We start from the raw sequence: 25,327 nt of genomic DNA, 5'->3' as shown, positions 1-25,327 counted from the left end.
GTCATGATCTAAAATAGTGCTCTAAATATACTGCCCTAAAACTTCCTGTGGTATCTAACCTGATAGTTTCTCACAGCAATCACTTTTAGCTGTACCACATTAATATCACATTCATATTTCATACCACACTGATATTGTTTATGACCTATAGTATTTGAAGGTGTATGGGGTGGTAAAATTTATGAACCCTTTAAAATTTTAGAAAAAACAAATGCTGTATATTAGACTGGGACATTTATTGAATATTTTTGTAATTCAATATTACATATGGTAGTGGCAAAAGTATGTAACCTGTAGGATTAGCAAACAATTTGAGATTTCTTTTTTAATAAATGGGATATTTTAATAAAAAAAAAAAAAACACGAGAATTTATCAAATCCTGATTTTTATAAGCACATGCTTGTGGAAATGTGTATCATGGCACAAACAACAGGAATTTCTGAGGACCAAGTTGTTGATCCTCATCAGGCTGGAAAAGGTTACAAAACTATCACTAAAGAGTTAGACTGATTGTGTTCCAATGAATGAAATTCAAGACTTTTATTACCCTCCCCGGGAGTGTTCAGCAAACCAAGATCATTCTAAGGGCGCGCAAATCATTTCTCTGATATCTGTGAAACATGGTGGTGGGGGCGTATCGTCATTGCTGCATCTCGGAGCGACTTGTTCTGATACATCAGCACACAGATGCCTTTTGCTGATCAACATCACCCTTTGGAGTGATGAGGGGAAAGAGTGCCATCTACCCACCCAGAGAGAGCAAGGCTTCAATTGTGCTCTGTCAGGGCTCCGACAACTGATGTCAAGATGCATGACCAGGATTCAAACCAGTGATCTTCCCACTCATAGTGGCAGCGCTTAGCCTGCTTGAACACTCAGCGCCCCGATTATATGACTTTTATAAGCATTTTTGATACCTACTGGCATTCATAACAGATTGTGTTACACAATTTGGCAATTTTTTTTTCTAAAGTCTGTAGGTACAGATATATATATTGACAATATATAGACAATATATATATGTTGTCTAGCATATTTGTTGTTTTTATATTATTTGTATCATCATTGAATAATATGTGTTTTTAATCTCTTCCACGCAGTCATGGAACGTGATGGTGAATGAGACGGAAAACCTGAGCCGAATTTTCCGGAAGCACTCGGATGATCTGATGGTGGGTCCCCTCAGCAAACTCACCCTCCTGATCCGAGACAAGCAGCAGCTGAGGAAGACCTACGGGGAGCAGTGGAACCAGCTGAACCAGGAGCTGTGCAGGGTCAGTGCCTTCCTCATGCAAACACACACCGACATGTTTTTCATTTACACATGGTTTCGGTAAGCGATTCCCCTCCCAGTCCTCAGGGACATGTCTTTGTTGTGCCAGTGATCCTGATACACCTGAGCTCTGGTTCCGGAATAGCAGCTGCAGGTGTGCTGGAGTCAGTGTAGTGACTCTAGAGTGAACGGATTGGGGGGAATCTTCAGGGCTGGGTGGAGAAACGCTGGTTTAGATCATATTCCTGTTTGTTCTTGAAGCTTGATGTTTTGCTCCTGGTCTTTCATCGTATCATATGATGCGTGCATGTTCAGGAAACTACAGGCAGTGCAGAGCTTGGGTTTCCCCAGTGTGGGACTCCTGATTGCTTTCCTCATTGTGTAACAATGACGGAAGTCTAGTTGTGTGATTTTGACAGCAAGGGAAACAGACTGTGTTTCACATTGATGGCAATTGTTTTTAAGAAAAAGCTAAAAACATATCTTTTTACATTAGCTTTTAATTAGACCTTATTCTTAATTTTCTAGCATTCGTTTAGACCCTTCTTATTATTTATATATTATAAATGTTTTATTATTTGGTTCTGATTTTAGTTTTACCCTATTATTATCTTATTTTTATCTTATAGCTTTTAATTAGATCTTATTTTTATCTGTATGGTTTTGACTGTATTTTTGTGCTATCATAATTTCATTCATCTGTTTTTGAGTATTATATTCTATTAATGCTCTTTTTTTAATGTCTTGCTTGCTTGTTGTGCTTGTGTGCTATTTCTCACCCTCTTTCTCTCTACGTAAGGCACTTTGAGCTGCATTTTTATGTATGAAAGGTGTTATATAAATAAAGTTTACTATTATTATTATATTATTATATCATCTAGCAAGTCATTTTCAAAAATACAACTAGCAACCAATCTAGTATCTGTACAACCCTACAGATATTTCCCACAGGAAATGAACTACATCTGAAAAGAGCGCGGATTATGCAGCAAGACAATGACCCTAAGCGTGAATAGCTGTTTTGTACAGTAGAATGAGCTAAAGTTCCATTCTGTGCATTATGTTTTAATACCGTATTGCACTTAAAATCGTACCTTTTTTCCAAAAATCATCAGTGCACCATATAATTCAGTGCGTCTTATGTATAAATTTTACCAGTCAGAGATTAAGGAGCAGTAAGGGGAGAGGGGAGTTCAGAGGGGAGTATTATCGGTCTGTAGTCTGCTCCTAACCCCAGCTAGCAATGCTGGAGCGGTTAGCCGCTAATGCTAATGCTCCAGCCCTAGTGCTGGAGAATTTTGGTATTTTATGCTTACTGTAAATAAACAAAAAGCGCTTTACTCACCCAAATAAACAGTTTTCAGGAGAGAAATCTGTGTAGATTAACATCCATTGTCCTTTTGATTTTAAAAGTAAGTCTTTTTTATTACAATTTTGTTTACTTAGCTTTAATTAACTTAGCTTTGCTTAATGAGTGAGACCTGCTGAATTAGAAGTTTCTTATAGTTTCTCTTAAAAAGTGCCTTATAATTCAGTGCACCTTATGTATGAAAATAGATCATAAAAAAGACATTAATTGATAGTGTGCCTTATAATATGGTGCACCTTATAGTGTAAAAAATATGTTAACTTGTAAGTTGTGGTTATTGCTGTACAAGGGTGTTACATTAGATTAAAAATTGCATCTGTTTGTTATGTGATGTTGACAGCAAGCAAATCTTACTGTGGTTTAGATTGGTAGTTATTGTTTTATATACTCAAAAATAAAAAATTGAAAACATTGTTATAAAAGATTAAGGTAGTGTGGGCAGTGTTGCCAATTTTTGCGCTTGATTTTGTTGCTAGGTTTGGCTTATTTTTAAACAAGTGACTAGCAACAATCTTAACAACTTTTTGTACATCACCACAGCTTCTTCCCACAGGAAGTGAGCTAAATCTCAAAAGTCTGTGGGTCATGCAGCAAGACAACGACCCTGATCACACAAAGCCCACATAGCTGTTTTTTATTGAAGATTGCTCTAAAATTTCTCCAAGTCTATGTACAGGACTAAATTAGAGGAAACGTTTAGCTGTGGTTATTGCTGCACAAGGGGATTACACCAGATACTGAAAGTAAACCTTTCCATACTTCTGTCATGTGATGTTGACAGTAAGTGAATTTGACCGTGGTTCAGATTGATGGTAACTTTTTATACATAAAACTGGATTTTTTTTCAATAAACCTACAAGTTGGAGCAAGTGTTTGGGCAGTGTTACGATACTTTGAATTCGGTACTGATACCCAAACAATCCTTTTTCAATACCTTTTTCTAAATTGTGACCAAAAGATACAAAACAACATTTGTCATTTCTCAGTAAAACATCACCCTCAAACCATCCCAACCTGAATGAGTCAAGAAGATGAGAAGGCGAAGTGAAGTCAAGACGTTTTACTTTTTATTTTCATACTCTAAAAGCCGCAATTTGTAACGTGGTTACTTAGGATGTGTTCTGCATGGAGGAGGGATCAAACATTATCATTATAAGAATTATCAAACATTTCTGCAATTCACTTTGTGAACTGGAATTGTGCTTCAGCTTCTGATTCACTCCAGTAAACTTATACAGATTTGAAAGATTTTGCATTTATTTTTAAAAAGCCCTTATCTGTATATTATTTATTAGATTTATTAGATTTTTATTGTCCCCAAATATGTATCCCCAGATCTTCTATATACTTTGCATGGTTTTATGTAATATATATATATATATATATATATATATATATATATATATATATATATTTAATTGAACACAACTTTTTTTTCCATCGTCTCTTTATAACAGTCTATGTTATTAATTCTAATACACGTAAAGAGCCTTTGTTCTGATTGGCTGACCTGTATTTGGGTCTCAGTTAAAAAGTATTCTGGGCTGAAAATCTCCTCATCATGAGTGTGGCTAAACTTACCTAGGATATAGGTATAGGTGGATATGTTTATATCTATCTGTTGTTTGTTGTGACGTCACAAGTAATAAATTAGTAGCTGTTGTTTTTGCAGTTTATTTTATTTATTTTTTTAGTCCAGCTTGGTTATGTCTATTGTTATTCTTTTTTGTTATTTGAGAAAATTATTGCTGTTTTGCTGTTTTTAATTAAACTTAGAAGTGATGTAGCAAACGTCACCACTGGTTGATTTTATTTATGTTTTCGTCCATTGCTAGACACTGCATTTTGTTATTGTGAGTACATATTTAAAATCTTTTTTTAAAGCAAAAAAAATTGCAAATGAAAACATTTCTGATCAGAAGATCGCTGGTTTGAATCCCAGTCATGCAGCTTGCCATCAGCTGCCGGAGCCCTGAGAGAGCACAGTTGGTATTTTTCTCTGTGGGTGGGTAGATGGCACACTCTAAAAAACAGAGGTACGATATGAGTACTTTTTTGTACTCGAAGGTACACTCTTTATAATTGTACCCTCAAAGGTACAATATTGGTCTTTACGGGGTCAGATTTGTTCCCTCTGAAGTACAAAGTCATTTCTAACAGCAATAAGTACAAATTTGTACCATTTAACCAGCCTAAGGGTACATTCAGTATTCTGCATCACTGTACTAATGAACAATATATATTTAAATTGCACATTTTTTATTTGAAAGCCAGACAATTTTGTATCATCAAGTTTTTGAGCCATATTTAGTTGATGATAATGTTTATAATCTTTATAATCTTTACTGCCACAAAAACCATGGGTACAAAAAAGGACTTTCACTGAAAGGTACTTTTTTGTGCCTCAATATAAGGTACAGCCCCAGCGACAAGCTTTGTACTCTTTTAAGTACAAATCTGTACTTATATTTCTTAGAGTGCACTCTCTTTGCCCTCATCATTTTAAAAGGGTGATGTAGATGAGGACAAGGCGTCTGTGAGCTGATGTATTGGAACCGAGATGCTGTGCTTTCCTCCGAGTGCACTGTGATGCTACTCAGCAGTGATACATCAACATTAGTTTGAAAAGAGGCGGTGGCTGACTTCTCATGTGTTGGAGGAGGAATGTGCTAGTCTTCACACTATTCTTCACACTTCTTGTGTTGTGGCATCACTAGTGTGAGGGGTTTATACAGCTTACTAGCAGCTGAATCAGCCTATCTAAATTGGGAAAAAAAGGGGGAATTTTTTTTTATTTCCAAAAAGTTTGTAAACAAAAACTGAATTGAAAAGAGCAAACTCGCAAAGACAAACTTTTCAACTTGTTAATTTTGAATCAATTATAACAAAAAATGTTTATAATTGTTTAAGGAAAAAATCTGATTTATGAAATGCAAACTTGCTAAACAACACGTTTTAAAATCACATTGCAAAATGTACTGAAACAAAAATTATTCTGAATTGCAAAAAGAAAATTTACTGAAACAAATTCAGAACTCAATTCCCAATATTTGTTTATTTGATACAGTCTTGATTGATTGAACTTTTTCAGCGTCCAAAGCAATTAATGCATTAAAACAAATATATTAAAGCCACAAGTATTTTCTGATGCAAGGATCATTTCCTAGAATTAAACGTCAGGATCAGGAGTATTTATTATACATTATTGATCTGCTCATCCCTGCTGCAGAGAGTTAAAAGATAAACAACATGCATTAATGATGCAAGCGTGATAGAATTACAGAAATACTGTGAGTCCTGCATTAAAAACAGAGCAGTCATTTTAAGTAAGGAAGGGAACTGGAGAGAAAACGCGTGTCTATAATGAAAGTTAATAAACAGAAATGGAAGTGAAACGTTAGCGTGTGAGTTTGGTCATGTTACAGAATGTCTGAGGTGTGTTGATTGGGACTGTTGCAGGTTGTGTAAGTAGGTGGTCAGGCAGCCGGAAGATTTTGTGTTGGTCTGAGAGCAGAGAAGCTGGACATGAGTTTTTACTGTGGTGGAGAACCACAGCTTAGTTAACTGAAGTGTTTAATTAATCTCTACTACAATCTGTATCTTCAACCTTCTAACCTGAATGTATGTACATATGTATTTTTCACACCATAAGGCGCATCGGATTATGAGGTAGCTTAAAGCTAAGCTAAGTAAACAAAACTGTAATTAAAAAAAAAAAAAAAAATCATTTTCAGACCAGCGCTGGATGTTAATCTACACAGATTTCTCTCCTGAAAACTATTTATTTGGGTGAGTAAAGCGCTTCCATTTAATTACAGTAAGCTTAGAGTTCCATTAGCATAAATTTCCACTAAGGCTGGATGCAACAGCATTATCGTAGCAGCTAACTGTTAGTTTCGGTTAGCGCTATTAGCGCTAAACTGAGGTGTGAGGTGAGTGTTCTGGTAAGCCAGGGAGATATTAGCTAGTGGTTTGTCCCAATTAGCTTTATTAACATGCTGAACATGCAGGCTACAGTCTGATACTCGCCTCTGAACGGCAAAAGAGCTAGAGCTTAGCATGGTTAGTGGCTAATGCTGCTCCAGCAGTGCTAGCCAGTTTTAGCAGCAGCATACAAGCCTATAATACTCACATCTGAATGACAAAAGAGCTAGTGCTAAGAGCGGTTAGGGGCTAACACTGCTCCATCTATCTATCTATCTATCTATCTATCTATCTATCTATCTATCTATCTATCTATCTATCTATCTATCTATCTATCTATCTATCTATCTATCTATCTATCTATCTATCTATCTATCTATCTATCTATCTATCTAGCCATTTAGAGGTGAGTAATAATACTTACCTCTGAATGGCAAAACAGCTAGCCCTTAAAATAAAAAAGTTTCTATTCATATATATATATATATATTTCATAATCTTCCATTCCAAATCTTGCTTTTTGACTGTGAATTTAGACAACAGTAGACAGCATTGTAAATCAGAAAATGAATGCACACTGCAAGAGGGAATTTATGTCTGAATTTGTTTTTTTGTCTCACTGGCCAAATGTACTTATAGATAAAGAAATTATGCAATTTATTGTTTGTATTCTGAAATCCAAAGCCATGTGTTTACTGATTACATGAAGCCTGTATTAAGTCGAGAACTTGTCTCTGTTTTAATAAACTAACCACACATATTCGACAGTATTCCTGATAATCAGCACTTCAAAGGGCTGTTATGTTATTAAGGTACATTCATGTTAATCTCATTAATATAAAGTTTCTTGGCCGAGATGGTGCAGCACCAGGAAAGGACCGTGCAGCACCGAATACTTGTCACTGAGTTGTTCTTGCTGTCGAGCCTAAAATGCTCATATGCCTTTTTTTTTCGTAAGTTATCGCTCTTTCCCCTCGCGCTTCCATATTCCCGCTTCTCAACTAAAAACCTCCACCACCTCCTCCTTCTTCCTGTGCGTGGGTGATTTAACGCTAAGTGCGTTGTGCCACATTAAAAGTAGTCATTGCGAAATACCATGCTCTGATTTTTTTAATTAAATAAACGATTCCTCGAGTCACAGAAAATTATTTTTTTTCATCGAGTAACTCTAATTACTTAAGTAACTGGCTCCATGGGATTCATCAGACGATGAAACTGACACTATGACCTGAGGATTGCAAGTTGGGATGCCAGGTTGGGATGCTTCATCGCCATCAGCAGCCGGAGTCTGAGAGAGCACAATCGGCCAGGCTCTCTCTATATGTATAGATGGTGCTCCCTTCTCTTATCACTCCTATCGTGATGCTGAATAGCACAGGTGTCTGTTGTCCGATGTTTCAGAACTAGGGATCCGGTGCTTTCCTCCAAGTGCAAAAGTTGCCCAGTGATGATGCATTGGTGGCAGTTTAAAAAGTCCTCATTTCCCTAGTGTTGGGAGCATTACTAGTGATAGTGTCCTTTATTTTTTATTTTTCCTCTTGTCTTCTAGGTCTGTGAGATTCTGGGCTTTCTAGCTGCACTACTTTTTTGAGGTCTATCCACATTTATATTAAATGCTGAGGTTTGTTTAGGACTCTTGTTCAGCTGTAGAAGCTCATCTTTTCATCTTCAGCTTCATCTTTTTTCTTACAGACTATGTGATGTTTGCTTCCAGAATTTGAGGGGAGGTGAATGTACTCTGATTTTGGGTTTCTGTAGCATGTGTGAATCAAGGCTGCCGGTAGCTAATGGCATGGATGGGCTCAGCTTACTTAAACATGTTTTTCAGCCACAAAACCTACCTGTTTGGTATCTAACTTCTAATTGGGTGGACAGTATTACAGCCTGAAAGGATAAACCTCATTGGATAGCAAGCTTTAAAATGTTATTTTGAGTCCCACCTGTACACACTGCTTCAAAAATGTAGTTTGTATAGAACAAAAACTCATTGTCGACTGCCTAGTGCATTGTGGGACGCTTCACTTTTCCTTATGATGATTGGTAGACAAACCAAAGGAGTGTAAAACCAAACTGAATGTGTAAAATAATGTTACAGTATAATTCTACTAAATAAATCATAATTTGTTGCAGTAGTATATTGTTTAAAGTGGACATATTATACTTGTTTTTAACACAAGTTAGAATAGATCTATGGTCTATACAAAACATGCTTATGAAGAATCCCTTTTCAGAATGAGCTGATTATGGGCTCTGTCATTTTTATGCAAGTGAGTTGTTGATGTGTTTAGCATATTTGGCTTGCGCTAAATGGCAAAAACACAAAGGAGCTAGTTCATGCTTTACTGCAATAGAAACACAAATTCATTATTTGGAAGTACTCACATCTCCCTCACCTGCTGACTTGTTACAGACAGTAGGTACAGATCCCTCTGTCAGAAGAAGTCTGCTGGCTAATCCTGCTGCGTACTCTCTGAGGGTCTCAACCAAAATGACCAAAAAATGCAGATCTTTAACTGATCTAGTGGGTGGGGCTCTGGTGGGGGTTGACTTGATTAAGGGGTGGTGCATGTTTTATGCTTTTTTTTATGCATGTTTTCTTATTGTTACATCACAATAAAAAAGCTCATAGAAGCATTTGATTCCTGACACCAAACTTTTTAAACTGGTTAATGGTAAATACAAAAGCAGGCAAAAATATATTATATTCTTATATTAATAAAAAAAAAAGTTTTAATGTTTTGTCTTATTGCCAAGTATATCATTAATTTATTATTATTTTTAAATATCCTGAAATATCTTGATATAGTGCCCAAACATGTACATGCCATTTTAAGCTGTAATTAAAACAATTGATATTGATAAAGATTTTTTTTTGTAATTTGCTGAATAATATACCCCACTCTCTTCCATTAACATGAAAAGCCCTTTTTAGATAACAGTTTCTTTACACTACTGTAGCCTAACATCAAGCTTAAACATCAAGAAACCAATTACCTCTCACTGTGCTCTCCACACAGTCCTGTTCACCAATACAAGGAGAAGTTCAAGACAATTATGGCAGGTTTTGGATGAGCATGCAGTTCACAGATCTGCCCGTCACCAGCAGCTCCTCTTCTCCAGCTGCTAAAGTGCACTGTCAGAAAAGCTCAGAGCCTGGAACGAGCTGGCCCTCTGCAGTGAAGGGAACGGTGTGAATAATGCAGAAGATCAGCCTACAACTGAGCGGCAGCGCATCGATCAGCCTGCCACGCTGGAGTCAGAGTCGGAGGTGGTGTAGGCAGGTGAAGCTCTTTGTGTACAAACATGAAAAAGAGCCTCCAGATCCGTCTTCATCTTCAGCTTTAATCACACTGACGTTCCTGCTGTTCTGGAGACTGAATGTTCAGCTGTTTGATGTCTTGCAATCTTCTGTAATGTTAACTGCATGGCATTTTCTCATACTATTCAAATAATTTCAAACTTTCTTAAAGATACTGTGCTTCCATCAACTTTTTAACCACCTTGACCATCAAAGATCAGCTAAAAACATCAGAAATGCGGAACTAGTGCTCAACGATATACCGGAGAGGAAATTAAAACCAGTATTGATGTTTCACATACCACTAGAGGAGCTGTGGAGCGCTGTGTAGAACAACATCGCCAAAGAAAATGATAAAGCATAAAGATACAGCTTGCTAGCTAAAATTAGCCAAGTAGCATAACAAGCTAAAACACAAGAGTGATGGTAGCTTAGCTCTGTGGAGACAAATGCTTCATTCTGCCTCAAGAAAAATGACAACAGCACTTTATCTGAGGAGCTCCTGCTGCTGTTTCTTTCTCACTGTATGCATGTTTTTATCTAAGTAAAATTGTGATTTTGTGCAAAAAACAAAACAAAAAATGTTTTGTATAGATCATATATCTATTCTAACATGTTTAAAAAGTTCTATAGAATGTCCCCTTTAACAGACGAATGATGGATTAATCAGGTAATAAAGGCAACATGCCATATGTATATTTCACAGAAGCAGCAAGTGTATAAGTGTACATGTATGTGTGGGTAAGTGAAAGAGAATCAGAAGAATAAGGAGAGGAAGGAGGAGTAAGAAAGGAAGAGTTAGCTATAAGATTTAATCCATATTTTAATGTGAATGAAAAAAAATAGACCTTTTGAACTCAAGAGTTTGTGTTTACGTCACTAAATGAAACTTTTACTGATACATCATCTGAATCTGTCACATTTTGCGGCAATTTTAAATTATGCACCAAGCGGTGGCAAAATGATTTAGTTTTGTAAGAAAAAAGCAAATGCTTCCAAATTAATTCCACCTCTTAACATCTTTTAACATGTTATTACTAACAGAACTTTTTTTTTCCTAACCTCTGATAGTACTGTGCTGCAACACGATTGGTTGACTAAATTATTGTATGAAAGCGTAGGTGTGCAGGTCTTTCCCATACCGTAGTTTCTATAATACTTTCAGTGTTTATGTAAAATGAGCATGGTGAAATATTAAAGAACCTGTTCCTCAGCCTTTGTTATTGAGTAAACAGCATGTGTTTGATGATAAACTACATTTATAAATGTGTAAAATGCTTTAATATACACAACATTACAAGAGTATGGGTGTGAGAGGAGGAGACTGTAATACATTTTTCTTCATGTTGTGACAAGTCACCCTGCCCTCACTGTACTGCGTGTAGAAGTTGTAGGATAGGATAGGAAGTAGGTGTGTGTGTGTGTATGTGTGTGTGCGCTTGTGCGTTAGTGGAGTCCTTGTTCGTGTTATTCAGGCCGAATCTTTGGCAGGTAGTTTGGCAGTTATAAACAGAAAATTCAGAGTAGCTCTTTGTGCTTCTTTCATCCTTCTGTTCTTTCATTTCAGCGCCTTTGGCTTCTTTTTAGAAGAGTAGTGAAGACGTTATGAATTGTATTGGCATTTTGTTGACCAGAGATACATTTTTACTTGTTTATTTCTTTTGTTGGAGCTTATCCTGGCCAAATTACACAAATCTACTTTTTATTGCAAGTTTAATTTTCCTAAAAATACACCTACATTTCTACCATTTAGCTTTTCTGTCTTGTTAAGTTCAGTGTTTTAGTTAAGTGTCATCTAAAAGTATGTTATCTTGTCTTTAAAATAGACAATAATAGAATTTTTTTTATTTTTTTATTTTTTATTTTAAAGGAGCTGTCAGTAGGATGTGAAAGCAAGCATGTAAAATGGCTACAGCAGTCCATTTTCTTTTTTAAACACTAGAGAGAGTGGTCTCCTTGCTCACCCCTGATGCAAAGCCAGGCTGAGGACACTGAACTTACACAAACAAGCGCAAGACGAGTTCAGTAGCTTCTACCATGGCAAGCAATGTTATAAATCAGCTTCTGTGGATTTTATATAACTTTCTCTGTAGTTTGCTAGCTAGCTTTATGCATTGTTAACTGCGCTAGCCTAAGACAAGTCCGTTTTATCAACAAAAAAAAGCCCACTGCATCGAAAATACACACCCTAGAGTTAAAAAATATATATATTAGTGTATTTCTTTTGACAAACTTCAAGGAGTGTGTGTGTGGCATGTTGTAGATACAAGAACAAACTCAAAGTTTGGACACACCAGTGGTTTTAATGAGTTTTTACATTATTTTAAAATGTTCTGCACTGTAGATTAATAACATCATTCAAAACTATGAAGAAAAACATATGGAATTATTTTGTAAACAGAAAAAGTGTTTAACAAACCAGAATTTGTTTTATATTTTAGATTCTTCAAAGTAGCACCTCTTGTTTAGATGACAGTATTGCACATCTTGGCTGGATTTTGTCAGTCAGCTTTATGAGGTAGAATCACCTGGAACGTTCAGCTTTCAGTTAACAGCTGTGCTGAACTTTTCAAGAGTTAATTACTTGAATTTCTTGCCTCTTAATTTAGGTGTTTGAGAGCATCAGTTGTAAAGTTGTGAAGAGGTAGAGTTGGTGTACAGTGAATAGTCCACAGTGAACAGTGAATAGTAATTGAGGTAAAATCTTTAAATAATTGCCCTAATATGGGCTCTCTTGAATAATATTTTTTAGAAATAGAAATTCTATTTACGCGTGTTAATGTGGTTCTATGAAAATAAATAAATAAAACATTGTTTTTTTTGCTCATGAGGAACATGCAGGTTCAGTATCAGTGCACTCACTTACTACCTGTCTTTTTTTTTCTTTTTCAATCAGACACAGAGAGAGACATGCAGTCAGTCAGCGCTGGCATTTTGCAGTGTGATGATGTGTGGTTGTTGGGTTATTTGTGTGTGTATATGTGGTGTGCTACTATGGTCAGGAAACTGTATTTCACACTACCATATTTTTAAAATAGCCATTTGGTCGCTGCTAAGTTTGAACTCCTGCCAGTGGTGCTTGTGAACAGTCATTAAAATGTTCTTGAGCTTCTTTTTTTTCTTTATTAAGCAAAGTGTATGTTTGTTATTCAAATGTGTTTTATTTGCTATCATGTTACACTGCCTGGCAAAAATAAAAAAAGGTCACACACTCTAATATATAATTGAATCGCTTTGAGCTTTGATTGCTGAACGCATTCACTGTGGCATTGTTTCAATAAGCTTCTGCAGTGTCACAAGATTTATTTCAATCCAGTGTTGCATTAATTTTTCACCAAGATCTGGCAGCAGCATTGATGATGGTAGAGTCTGACCACTGCACAAAGCCTTCTCCATCCAGCACATCCCAAAGATTCTCAATGAGGTTAAGGTCTGGACTCTTCTGGACTGTGGTGAACTCTCAATCCATGTGTGAAAATGATGATCTCATGCTCTCTGAATCACTCTTTCACAATTCCAGCCCCATAAATCCTGACATTATCATCTTGGAATATGCTCGTACTATCAGGGAAGAACACAAAATCCATTGATGGAATAATCTGGTCTATATTCAGTATATTCAGATAGTCAGCTGACCTCATTCCTGTTCCAACATACTGTTGCTGAACCTAGACATGACCAACTGCAACTGAAGCAACCCCACATCATTTACTGAATTAAAACCAGGTGGTGATTTTTTTCTTTGTTTGTTTAGGTGCAGAACAATTGTACCACATGTCTCTCTGTTTTGTTTGTTTCTTTGCAATTCTGTCTCAAGCAGCTCGTGTTTGCAAGCTTTCAGTTAACATTTGGAATAAACTCAGTAACTCACAGTGTGGTCATAGTGGTGATGGTGTTTTTCATGCACTTCAAAAAAGCTTCCAGGAAGCTCTACCATTTGCTGAGTGTCTGAGCATCGTCTACAGGATGCGACCCAGTCCAGATAGCCATAGTTAAGGTAACAAAAAAAGGATCCACTTGCCTCTCATTCGTCTTAAAAATAGGTTTGATGTAATGTTTCGGCCAAAAGTAAAAATGACTCATTTCCCTTTTAATTCAAACGTCCTCCATCAGCCATGTTTGGTGTCCAAAGTTTGGGTTTTATACTCGGTAATGTAGCTGAACACCATCAGTTCAGCTTGGTGCAAACTGTTTTCACATCATCACACATTTGCCTCAAGCCATGTGACCTTTCTGGCTAACTGAAAAAGCACCAGAGCAGCAAAACGTTGCATAGACCAGCATAAACTAGCTTAGACCACTGTGGTCTGAGCTGGTTTTCTCTTCTTTTCTTTTCTTTTTAGCAGTGTTTGTTTTATCATTAGAAAAGAAAAAGAATGAAATAAGAGAAAAAGAACCAAAGAAAAATCAAAAAGGATGTTTGCTTAATATATCCTTCTATAGTTTCTCCCAGACAACGATGAATGAGATGGAAAGACAAAGAAGACTTTAGCATAATTCTCCTGCATAATTCTCCTATATACATCTCTTTTAGTAAAGAGTTTTAACTTTACTGAAACTCCTGTATAAAGCTGTACTTCAACAGAGTGGCTTTACTGCTCCTTAATACCTGACTGATAGAATTCATACATAATGTACACCAGATTATAAGGCGCACTAATGATTTTTGGGAAAGTGCAATCTTAAGTGCAAAAAAATACAGTACACTTAATATCATGCAAAAACCTTATATCTCCCTTTTGATATTTGAGATTTCTCTTTGTAATATACACTGACACATGGAAGGTGTATGTATGTGACCATAGAATGTAATTTGATTGTAAAATAAAAAAAGGGTTGGCTTGGGAATTTCTGCATGATTCCTATTCCTGTATGCGTTGTGAGGTGTTATCTTGTGAGTGAGGGAGAAAACAGTGATGTGAATTATCAGAGTTCATGTGAGGCCTGTAGCAGTAGCTGTAAAACAGGTTTCGTTTGTGTTATTAGATTTACTTCCTCTGTTGTCCTGATCTCCGGTCACATGTTGCACACACCCTGCATTGTTTGTACCTTTCTGGCTGCAGGCCAGCCTGGCCGAGCTCCTGTCTGATTAGTCCTCTCCTCTCGCCCTGTTGTGGAAGGTTAGGTGACCCAAACCGAGCTGGACCGCCTGAAGTCCAGTTACAGGCAGCTGGTGAGGGATGCAGCCCTGGCCAAGAGGAAATACCAGGAGGCCAGTAAAGGTAGGATGCCTGACCAGTCTCTCAGTTCTCTAAACAGCCCTGGCCTACTTCACTTCCACCCCACCTCTGCCAGAAGCTCTGGAAACAGTGCTGAACTTCCTTTCACTTACTATCAGAGGAACTGCCTTTGCTGGGAGTAAACAGCAGTGTTTCAGCAGCGTGAGTTAGAAAGCCTCTAGCTCCCAGCGTTCAACACATAATGACTCACTCTCAGCCTCAAGCTTAGTTTTAATTGAGGTTCATAACCATAACTTAACGGTCTCGAGCTACGTGTAAGTCTTTTCTAATTTAAGTCTTTTTGTGTTATTTTGCTCATTAGAGCTGAAAATGACCATGAAGGGTTTTTTTTTTGTTGTTGTTAAAATGTCAGTGTTATGCCAAATTCAGCAGTGCCGCCAGGAAAAGCACCCTCTTTCACCCTGATTCAACCAAACGTGTCGTAAAGTAACATATGACATTGCAAAGACTGTTATTAGTGTAAAAATGTCTTTTTTGTTATTTTAAAATGTTTCTAAAAATGTTTATTATAACTTGAAAGCATGATGATGACGAGTTAAAGATATAAGACAGGTTGTTCTAGCATTTTAGAGCTGCAAAGTTGAATATAGAGCGGAGGTAGCTGGTTCGTTGCAGTGCTGTTAGCCAATCAGAGGCGTAGGAATATTTATGAGCATGAAATTCTGCCGCTCTTTCCCACCCACTCCTCCACCAGACTAAAGCAGTGTTATACCAGATCATCTAAACGCTTTTTTTTTCCACAAATCCAGCTCCCATGACATTCATTCATACTAGAGACCTCAACTAGACATTTTAATGAATGAAATGAATGAATAAAAAATGATGGAATGAGACCTTTAATGATTATCTCTATATTCAAATTGTAAACTGTTCATTAGACAGACGAGAGGAATAAGACTGGAATAAGTGGCAGTCCGTATTATTTTGTTTCTAAGCTGTAAGTAGAAGCATTTTATGAGTGGAGAAGAGATAAAATATTGTGTTTAATGGTATCAGTGTGCTGAAACTACCATCCCTGCTAAACCTAAAACCTAATATATTCATTCTAAAAACTGGGGTGTCGAGTCGTAGGAGTTCTTCTGGCCACGTCACGCGTCTTTACGTACTTACGTCACATGTACAGCCTTTAAAAGAAGATCTGGCTCAGTTTTACTGAACGCGAGCGACTGGTGGAGCAATGGAGACTTCAGAAGGGGAAACTCAGAGCTCAGTAGCTCATTCACTCATAGTAAAAGCAAAGAAACGAAGGAGTGAAGTTTCAGACTGTGCGCTCTCTGTCTCTCTCTGACTGAACATAACCTGGAATCGGATTCATCCGCTCTGAATGGAGACCGCATCACACCCGACCAGTTTAAAATGATTCTTCCGCATGCCCGTTGCAATTACCTATTCTCACCAGTGAGGGCCCTAAATCCTCCAAATCCTAAAACTTACAGACTTAATCAGATGTAATATTTGTTGGTATTTATTAAATTATTATTTTTATTATTAAGTGTGTGTTTGTGTGCTTGCTGTTTTGTACAGATAAGGACCGCGAGAAAGCTAAGGAGCGCTACATCAAAGCCACACTGAAGCTTCACGAGCATCACAACGAGTACGTGCTGTCGGTGAAGGCGGCTCAGGTGCACTACCAGCAGCACTATGGGCAGAGCCAGCCGGCGCTGCTGGGAGCTCTGCAGACGCTGCAGGAGGAGATGGTGCTCGTGCTGTGAGTGGAACACTTCCTGTATTTAAACTGCTTGGGTTCTGCAGTAGGTAGATGCTGTAGACAGCACACACTAACACACATTTTCTAAACACCAGTGTTATGGTTGAGCTTGAGGTTGGTGAAAGGCCTGGTGGGTTTTCAGCTTGGTATGATTTATGGCTGCAGATCTCAACCAATATTCACTATCTCACAAGCCTCAGTGGTTTCGTGGTGTCACGTTACAGACGTTAGAGACAGGAGCTGCTGAACAGTGAGGAAGTGTTAAAGTCATTTAGGCAGTTATTAGTTTGAAGTTTCTCATGACAACTATCTGAAACTTCTGCTTATTTTGGGCCTCTGAGTCATACTGTTTAACACAGTTGTTGACCTCATTCCCTCTTATTTCACCTACAAGGCCTTTAAAACAGTAAATATTTGAGTGTATTGTTTGAATGCTCTGTTTTGCAGGAAGGAGATCCTGCAGGAGTATTTTGACCTGTCCAGTCTGCTCCAGGATGAGGTGGTGTCTGTTCACAATGAGATGGCCAGTGCCTTGAAAGCCATCGAGCCTCACCGAGAGTATGAAAGCTTTATTCAGCAAAACAGGTAGAGCTTTATTTATGATTACTACTACTAAGTTCCTACTTCTTAAATACAATAGAACATGGTTTGCAGGTCTGGAGACATTTGGAACATTGCATTGCATCGATAATTATGGCTCATAGCCAATGAAAACCCAGTCAGTCATTATCTCAGAATATTACAATGGAGATTTTAAATTATATAAGACCAGTTGGTATTTTTGGCAGTGTGCCAAGTCCTGCTGGAAAATGAAATCCACATCTCCATAAGGTGTCAGCAGGACATGGCACACTGCCCACACTGCCAAAAGTACCAATTGGTCTTATATAATTTTAAATCTCCACTGGTGACTGAACCTTCTCTGCTCACTGCGCAACTAGCAATCTGATTGGCTCTTTTTTTGCTTTCATTGGGGTGGGACTTGAACGGAAACAAAAGCTGTTATTTGTACAAAAATGAGCGAGTCTGATGTTAATATGTGAGTTGTGATTTCAAGCAATATAATGTCTCATTTATGAATTTAATGTATCGCTACTATTTCAGAAAAAAAACATAAAATTGTATATTATTGTTTAATTTCTGACCATATGAAGTTATATTGATCTGTATTATTGGCTATCAACATTTATCAGTTCTTCAAAATATCAGACAGAAACTAAAGCTGATTGTATATTTAGATGATTTTAGATGACCTGTGATTTTAACAGGTACATGCAGGTATTTTATGATGCATTTTAAGATAATTTGATTTAGTTCATTTGTGTTTTTGTAATCTTACCTTCATTCACCCTCATGTAGCAGTTTAGCAAATTTAAATAATGTCCAAAAATTCCTTTTTAGACTCCACATTAACTTTACATATTATAAATGAGGCCATTGAAAAATAAGTTTTAAAATCATCAGCAGATGGGTGGAGAAAAACGTTTTAAAATCATCAGCGTCCTGTCATTACTTTCCCACCGCGCTCCGCAAACCAGCAAGCTGATTGGCTGTTTCTCCGGAGAGGAAATTTATTTTGGGCTTTGATTTGGCGCCCCCTCTAGTGCAGCGCCCCTATGCGTCACTATCACTACACAGTTATAGTGAGTAAAAGAGGGGAAAGATACAACCAGCATGCAAATAGATGGTGTCAGGAACCAATGGGAACGGTGTAAGATTTTCAAATAATTTCGAAAGACACAGAAAGGTACTTTTAAGCCCCAAACAGTCAGTGAATGAAATGACAGTTAGGGGCCTTAGTAGTAATGAAATAAAATGAACAGTCGTTCTGGGCATGCCAGATCATACCTTGTGGGCAAAAACTGTAACGGTTTTAAATTTGATTGTATCTACAGGAAAGAAGTGGGTTAAAAAAACATTTAAATCATATGTAGATGCAAATGTAATTGATCTTATATTTCCTTTATGTAAAACCAACAGCCACTCAAACCTCATTGTAAAGATACTTATAATTTAACAACAGAGATAAATAAAATAAAGATGATATTATAGCTGACAGTACTGTAAACATCCACTCTCACATCTGTGTTTAGGTCCAGAGCGGACGTGCCTCCCTGCGTGGAGTTTGACAGCAGTTTGCTGGAAGAGACAGAGCGCCTGAAGCCTGAAGAGCTGGAGCTGAATGAGCTGACATTGGAAGGGATCCAGCACAGGTGCCCACTGCTTCTGTTACATACTGTACCCAGCAGGATAGTGGCAACAGTGAAAGCCAGGATAGAACTCACACACACATTAGTGTACATCAGTGCACACAACAAACTTTAGTATACACACACTGAATCAGAGTTGTACAGCAAGAAAGTACAAATACTTTATCTTACTTATGTAGAGTAAATTTTGCTATCTATCATGTTTTGCGCTATAAGACAAACCGGATTATAAGGCGTACTATCAATGAACGTCTTTTTCTTAAAATAAGTTAAGTAAACAAAACTTCAAGTCTTTAAGTCAAATGAGTGCTGGATATTAATCTACACAGATTTCTCTCCTGAAAACTGTTGATTTGAGAGAGTAAAGCACTTCTGTTTATTTACAATAAGCTTAGATTTAAGTAAGCCACAGTGATATTAGCTACCAGTTCATTTCACATAGCTAGTTTAACACAGTAAACATGTAGTCTACAGGCTGATAATATTCAGCACTTAGTGCAGTTAGTGGGTAATGCTAATACTGTTCCAGCAGTGCTAGCCGGGTTTAGCAGCAGGATACAGTCCGATAATACTTACCTTAAACCGGCGAAAGAGCTAGCACTAAGCACGGTTAACGGGTAATGCTAATACTGCTCCAGCAGTGCTAGCCGGGGATAGCAGCAGGATACAGTCCGATAATGCTTACCTTTGAACGACAAAAGAGCTAGCACTAAGCACGGTTAACTGGTAATGCTAATACTGCTCCAGCAGTGCTAGTCGGGGTTAGCAGCAGGATGCAGTCCGATAATATTCACTTCTGAACAGCGAAAGAGCTAGCGCTTAGCACGGTTAGTGGGTAATGCTAATGCTGCTCCAGCAGTGCTAGTCGGGGTTAGCAGCAGGATGCAGTCCGATAATATTCACCTCTGAACGTCAAAAGAGCTAGCGCTTAGCACGGTTAGTGGGTAATGCTAATACTGCTGGAGAACTGAAACTTAAAGTCCTATATAACTTTGCACTTCAGCAGGCTTTTTACTTCCAATCCTTACATTTACAAAAAATTTTTATTTCTACTCCTTACATTTTAAATATAGCCTCATTATTCCCATTTCATGTAAGCTTGTTTTCATTCCGGCTTCTCTTTGATCAAAAAAAAAAATCCAGAAAAATCTTTCCATCAAGATAGAGTAAATATTTAGACAGTGATTTAATCCTCATAACTTGGCCAAAAACAAATGAGATGCAACAAAAATATACTATGAAACATTTTTTTCCACAAATCCTCCTCATTTCAGGGGCTCAAAAGTAATTGGACATATGACCTTAAACGCTATTTTATGGGCTTTATAAATTACCTTATTAAGGCATTATCAGTTAAGAAGGTAAAGGTCTGGAGCTGATTCCAGGTGTGGCATTTGTATTTGGAAGCTGTTGCTGTGAACCAACAACTTGTGAGAAAAAAGCACTCTCAGTGGAAGTGAAAGAGACCATCATTAGCCTGAAAAAAGAAGAAATCCATTGGAAGAGATAGCAGAAATAGTATAAGTGCTGAATCAACAGTTTGTTACATTCGGGGGGAAAAAGAGCACAGTGGGGAGTTTAGGAACTCAAAAAGACCTGGATGTCCCCAGACTACCAACCTGGGGGGAGATCACAGAATCCTTTCCATGGTGAAGAAAACCCTTCAGGAAGTAGGTGTACCAGTGAAGAACACTCTCCAGGAAGTGATCAGACTTTGCCAAAAAACATTTAAAGAAGCCAGTCTAGTTCTGGAATAGCGTTCTTTGGACAGGTGAAACTATGTTCAACCTGTAGCGTATTGATGGGAAGAAGAAAGTATAGAGAAGGCTTGGAATGGCTTGACACAAAGCACAGCACATCACATCCTCTGTTAAACATGATGGTGGTAGTATGGGCTTGCATGGCTTCCAGGAGCACTGAGTCACTAGTGTTTATCGATGATGTAACAGAAGACAGAAGTGGAAGGATAAATTCTTAGATCTTCTGCTGAGATTCAACCAAATGCAGCACGGTTGATTGGATGGCGCTTCACAGTACAGATGGACAGTGACCCAAACATACAGAGAAAGCATTTTTTTTTAAGGTAAAGAAGTAGAATATTCTGCAGTGGCCTAGTTAGTTACCAGATCTGAGCAGCATTTCACTTCTTGCTTAAGACAAAACTAAGGATATCAAGACCAAAAAAACAGCAACAGCTGAAGAGAGCTGCAGTAAAGGCCTGGCAAAGCATCACAAAGGAGGAAACTCAGTGTTTGGTGATGTCAGTGAGTTCCAGACTTTTGCAGCCATTGTCTGCAAAGTATAAAAACAATTCAAAGTATAAAAAAAATGAACATTTTATTTATGGTAAAGTTTTTTTTTTAAGTTCTTAAGTTCTGATGTTCCTAAACGCTTCACATGGTATTTTTGTTCAACTCTTTGAATTAAGTATAAAATTCTACTCTTTAATTTCATCTCATTTGTTTTATTTGAATCCACAGAGATATACGCCCTATAAATGATTTCTAAGCCTGAATATTTTCTTGTTTACTATACTCTTTGGCTAATGGCCTACAGTCTATCTGTATAGCTAGTTTGGTGCCTTCTTTAAGCGAGTAGCACTGTAAACGCATCCTCCCACAAGCTGTGCATGTATCAGTCCTCCTGTTGCAGTGGGACCGCTCACTCTGCCCTCTCTCACTCCCACAGGCTCACCACCGTGGAGGAAGAGCTCCTCAGTCTGGCAGGCACTCTGGGAGCGCAGCAGGCCGCCGTCAACCAGCTGGAACTGGACCTGGAGGCCGAGGAGGGCTCAACCAACACGGGCCAGAGGTGAACTCCTCCACTTAGGGACCGTTCTGTAGTTATCTGTGGGGAATTTAAAAGCAGTGCAAGGACCAAAATATGCCATGTTTATAAATAACATGATCGTGTCGTATCAGAAGCTACATATAATATACTGTAGCACTGAGCAGCGATTACGATTACGAGGGGTCCAAGCAGTTATTAGAGAACCACAAGGTGACCCATTAATTAGTGTGTACACAAATATAGAAGACGCTTCATACGAATATATCTATACTGATGGATGTGGTGGTCTGTAACTGAGGTGTGTTAAGGTAAATCCTTGGTGCATTGCTATCTTGGCATCGAAAAACATAGATGCGACACTGACTGATTAAAACCCTGAAAACAGTTGACCGTCAGTCGTTCATTGCTATCTTGGCAATGCAGGCAGGCACATCATACACCCCTGCTCGATACACTTTCAGACATGCAGCAGTTCACACACCCAATTTTAATATCGACAGTAAAGAGAATACAGAATAAAATTATAGGCATGTCCTAATCACATTTTTTTTATGCCACCTAGTTTGAGTAATTTGATTTTGAGTATCTGGTAATACAGAGTCCCGATCAGATACTTTGGCAATGCAGTAAAAAATAAAAAAAAGGAACACATCCAAGTTGTCCATTAAGGTTTTTATTTATTTATTTGTTTGTTTATTTATTATTGAAACAACTCTATCAAACATATACATTTTAGTGTAAAATAAACAAGTAATAAATAGTCATGTAAGTGATTTCCAATAAAATAGGCATCCTTTCTTAAATAAAAAAAATATATATATCACACAACAAAAATATGTAACAATTTTTTTTCTTTTTAAATGAGAGTATTGTAATGTGTTATGAGTAACTGAGTTTAACTGAGAGCTTTAATGAAGGAAATATAGTGTACCTTTTTTTTGTGCATTTTCACCTTGGAAAGAGAAAATGGTGTGTGTAGTGTTGGTGAATGAGTTAGATCACACAGGCTTCTGAGGCTTCTGGCTGAGATTCGAGCAAGGCATATTTTCTGTATATATGATAGCAAAGACACACTGACACACCCTATATCAAGCAGCACAGTACACGGTTGTCAGCTCGTCTATAGAGCGCTAATATAGGGCTCATAATCTCATCAGTTGCTGCATAGTTTGCTTTGGTCATCCTCTAATTCTAGTTAATTAGTGGTCACAGGACGCTGCCCACAGGACGCTGCCCACAGGACGCTGCCCACAGGACGCTGGCGGCTGATCATTTCTGGATCTCAGTACAATAGTGGCACTGAGGTGTTTAAAATCTCCAGCAGCACTGCTGTGTCTGATCCACTCACTGTACCATCACAAACCATATTACTAACACACCACCACCATGTCACCAGTGCAGTGTCACTGCAGTACTGAAAAAAATCCGTTTTTTGCCTTGATGGCCAAAGTTAGGGTTTTGAATCGGATGCGGGCGGCAACAGGAAGCCAGTGGAGGGAACGCAGCAAAGGTGTCACATGCCTGAACTTCGGAAGTTTGAAGACGAGTCGTGCTGCCGCATTCTGAATTAATTGTAGTGGTTTGGTGACTCTCAGTAGAAGACCAGCCAGTAGAGAGTTGCAGTAGTCAAGTCTTGAGATGACAAGAGACTGCACAAGCACCTGAGTGGCTTCCTGAGACACAAACGGTCGAATTCTTCGGATGTTGTACAGAAGAAATCTGCATGACCGAGTCAGATTTGCGATATGGCTCGAGAATGATAACTGGTCATCCATTACTACACCAAGGCTTCATGCTTCTGCTGATGGAGTGACCAGTGAGTTCTCGAAACTTGCATCTTAAGAAGAACAAGTGGGATTAATCGCAGATTAATCATAGAATATTGTTGTGATTAATCGGATTACATTTTTTATATTTTATTGACAGCACTATATAAAAAAATATTTTTAAATATGTTTACACTCACAGGGCTGGGTTCTGATGGCTTGAAATGCCTTTAAGGGTTGAGCACTATCTCTAGTATAGTATATTTCATTCCGTTTTCAGGAGTGAAGAGCACAGTCATGAATATTAGATGTGCTGAGTAAATGCTGGATTAAGTGCGGGGCTAATCTGTCATGGTTTATATGCCTGTCCAGCACTGTTAGAAGTTTACTGTTGATTTATTGGGCGTTAATACACTGTGTAATTAATGGGTGGCCCGGGAACAGATGTAGCAGCTCTCTGACTGCTGCTGCCCTGAGTTTTATTATTATTAAAAACGGGATTATACCTCATTTGACAATACTTACTTTACACTTAACAAAGCCCAGCGCGTGAGGCACTTTCTTCTACTTGAGTATAAGATGGTTTAATACTTCAATAAAAATAGTAATAATAGCTGACAGTCCATAAATAAATGTTACAGGAAATGTGGAGAACAGACTAAATAAACAACCACAACACTCACTTTACATTTGCATAGACACTTAGTCAGAGCACTTCCCGTTCCTGAGCAGTCATTAGATGAAGAAGCATATTCATTTATTTAGCTTTGTGCGGAAATGCCAATTATTTAGCCCTCCTGGGTTCCTCATGAAAGTGTGGGTTCTGGAAGAGCATTAACCGAATCACACAGATTATCACACACTGATGTTCAGCAGCTGCTTTTTTGGATTAGTTTGGAAGCTCTTTCTCTTTGTTTTTGGTGAAGAAGGACCAAATGTTAATTTTTTTATTTTAGCTAGGCCAATTGTCTCACCCATTCAGCTGCCACCCTTACAGCTGTATATCCCCCATCACTGGTGATGCCACAACACAAGGAGGGTGAAGACTTGCACATGCCTCCTCTGACGTGTGAAGTCAACCAACCTCCTCTTTTCCAACTGCTGCTGATGTAGCATTGCTGAGTAGCATCACAGCGCACTCGGAGGAAAGCGCAACGACTCGGTTCCGTTACATCAGCTCACAGATGCCTTGTGCTGATTGACATCACCCTAGGAGTGATGAGGGGAATGAATGGCATCTACCCACCCAGAGAGAGAGCAAGGCCAATTATGCTCTTTCGGGGCTCCGGCAGCTGATGGCAAGCTGCATGACCTGAATTCGAACCAGCAATCTCCGGATCATAGTGACAGTGCTTTAGACCACTGGTCCCGATACCAACATCTGATTCCTAGAGCACATTTCTGCACTAACCAACATATAACTTCATCATTCAAGTCTGAATTATATATATTCAGTTCCAGATACTCAGCACAGAAGATGGCACAGGAGAGAGAGCGAGTGAGAATGCAACTGTCTAAACACCAGCAGCTCAGCAAACTGTAATACATGAAGTAAACCGTGAGAAGCTGCTAATCTTCAGGAAGAGCTTGTTTCTTTTTCTGACAGCTCATTTCTTCCCCCACACCGGCGTTTAACGGTGCCTACGTATCCTGAGCTCAGCTCCCCAGAGCCCACTACCTTAAAGATAAAGGGCTCTATCGCACACCCTGTTCAAGGCATGTTGCAATGCTCTTTGCTATCTTAAACC

The 25,327-nt window shown here is 38.2% G+C and overlaps 1 protein-coding gene across 2 annotated transcripts in view; it reads left to right on the top strand.

Moving 5' to 3' along the window:
- The window catches only part of fes (FES proto-oncogene, tyrosine kinase), a 53,632-nt gene that overhangs the window by 5,538 nt on the left and 22,767 nt on the right, over positions 1-25,327 (top strand). For both annotated transcript variants that reach the window (XM_007252597.4, XM_015606709.3), the window contains exons 3-8: positions 1,102-1,275; positions 14,991-15,087; positions 16,630-16,813; positions 17,261-17,398; positions 18,907-19,026; positions 21,712-21,834. In XM_007252597.4, the coding sequence (XP_007252659.2) occupies positions 1,102-1,275; positions 14,991-15,087; positions 16,630-16,813; positions 17,261-17,398; positions 18,907-19,026; positions 21,712-21,834 (836 nt within the window). The remainder of the gene's footprint in view (positions 1-1,101; positions 1,276-14,990; positions 15,088-16,629; positions 16,814-17,260; positions 17,399-18,906; positions 19,027-21,711; positions 21,835-25,327) is intronic.

The sequence above is a fragment of the Astyanax mexicanus genome, chromosome 16, assembly GCF_023375975.1.
Source record: "Astyanax mexicanus isolate ESR-SI-001 chromosome 16, AstMex3_surface, whole genome shotgun sequence".
NCBI lineage: Eukaryota > Metazoa > Chordata > Actinopteri > Characiformes > Acestrorhamphidae > Astyanax > Astyanax mexicanus.
Note: the sequence above shows the minus strand (reverse complement) of the source record. Positions and strands in the feature narration are given on the sequence as shown.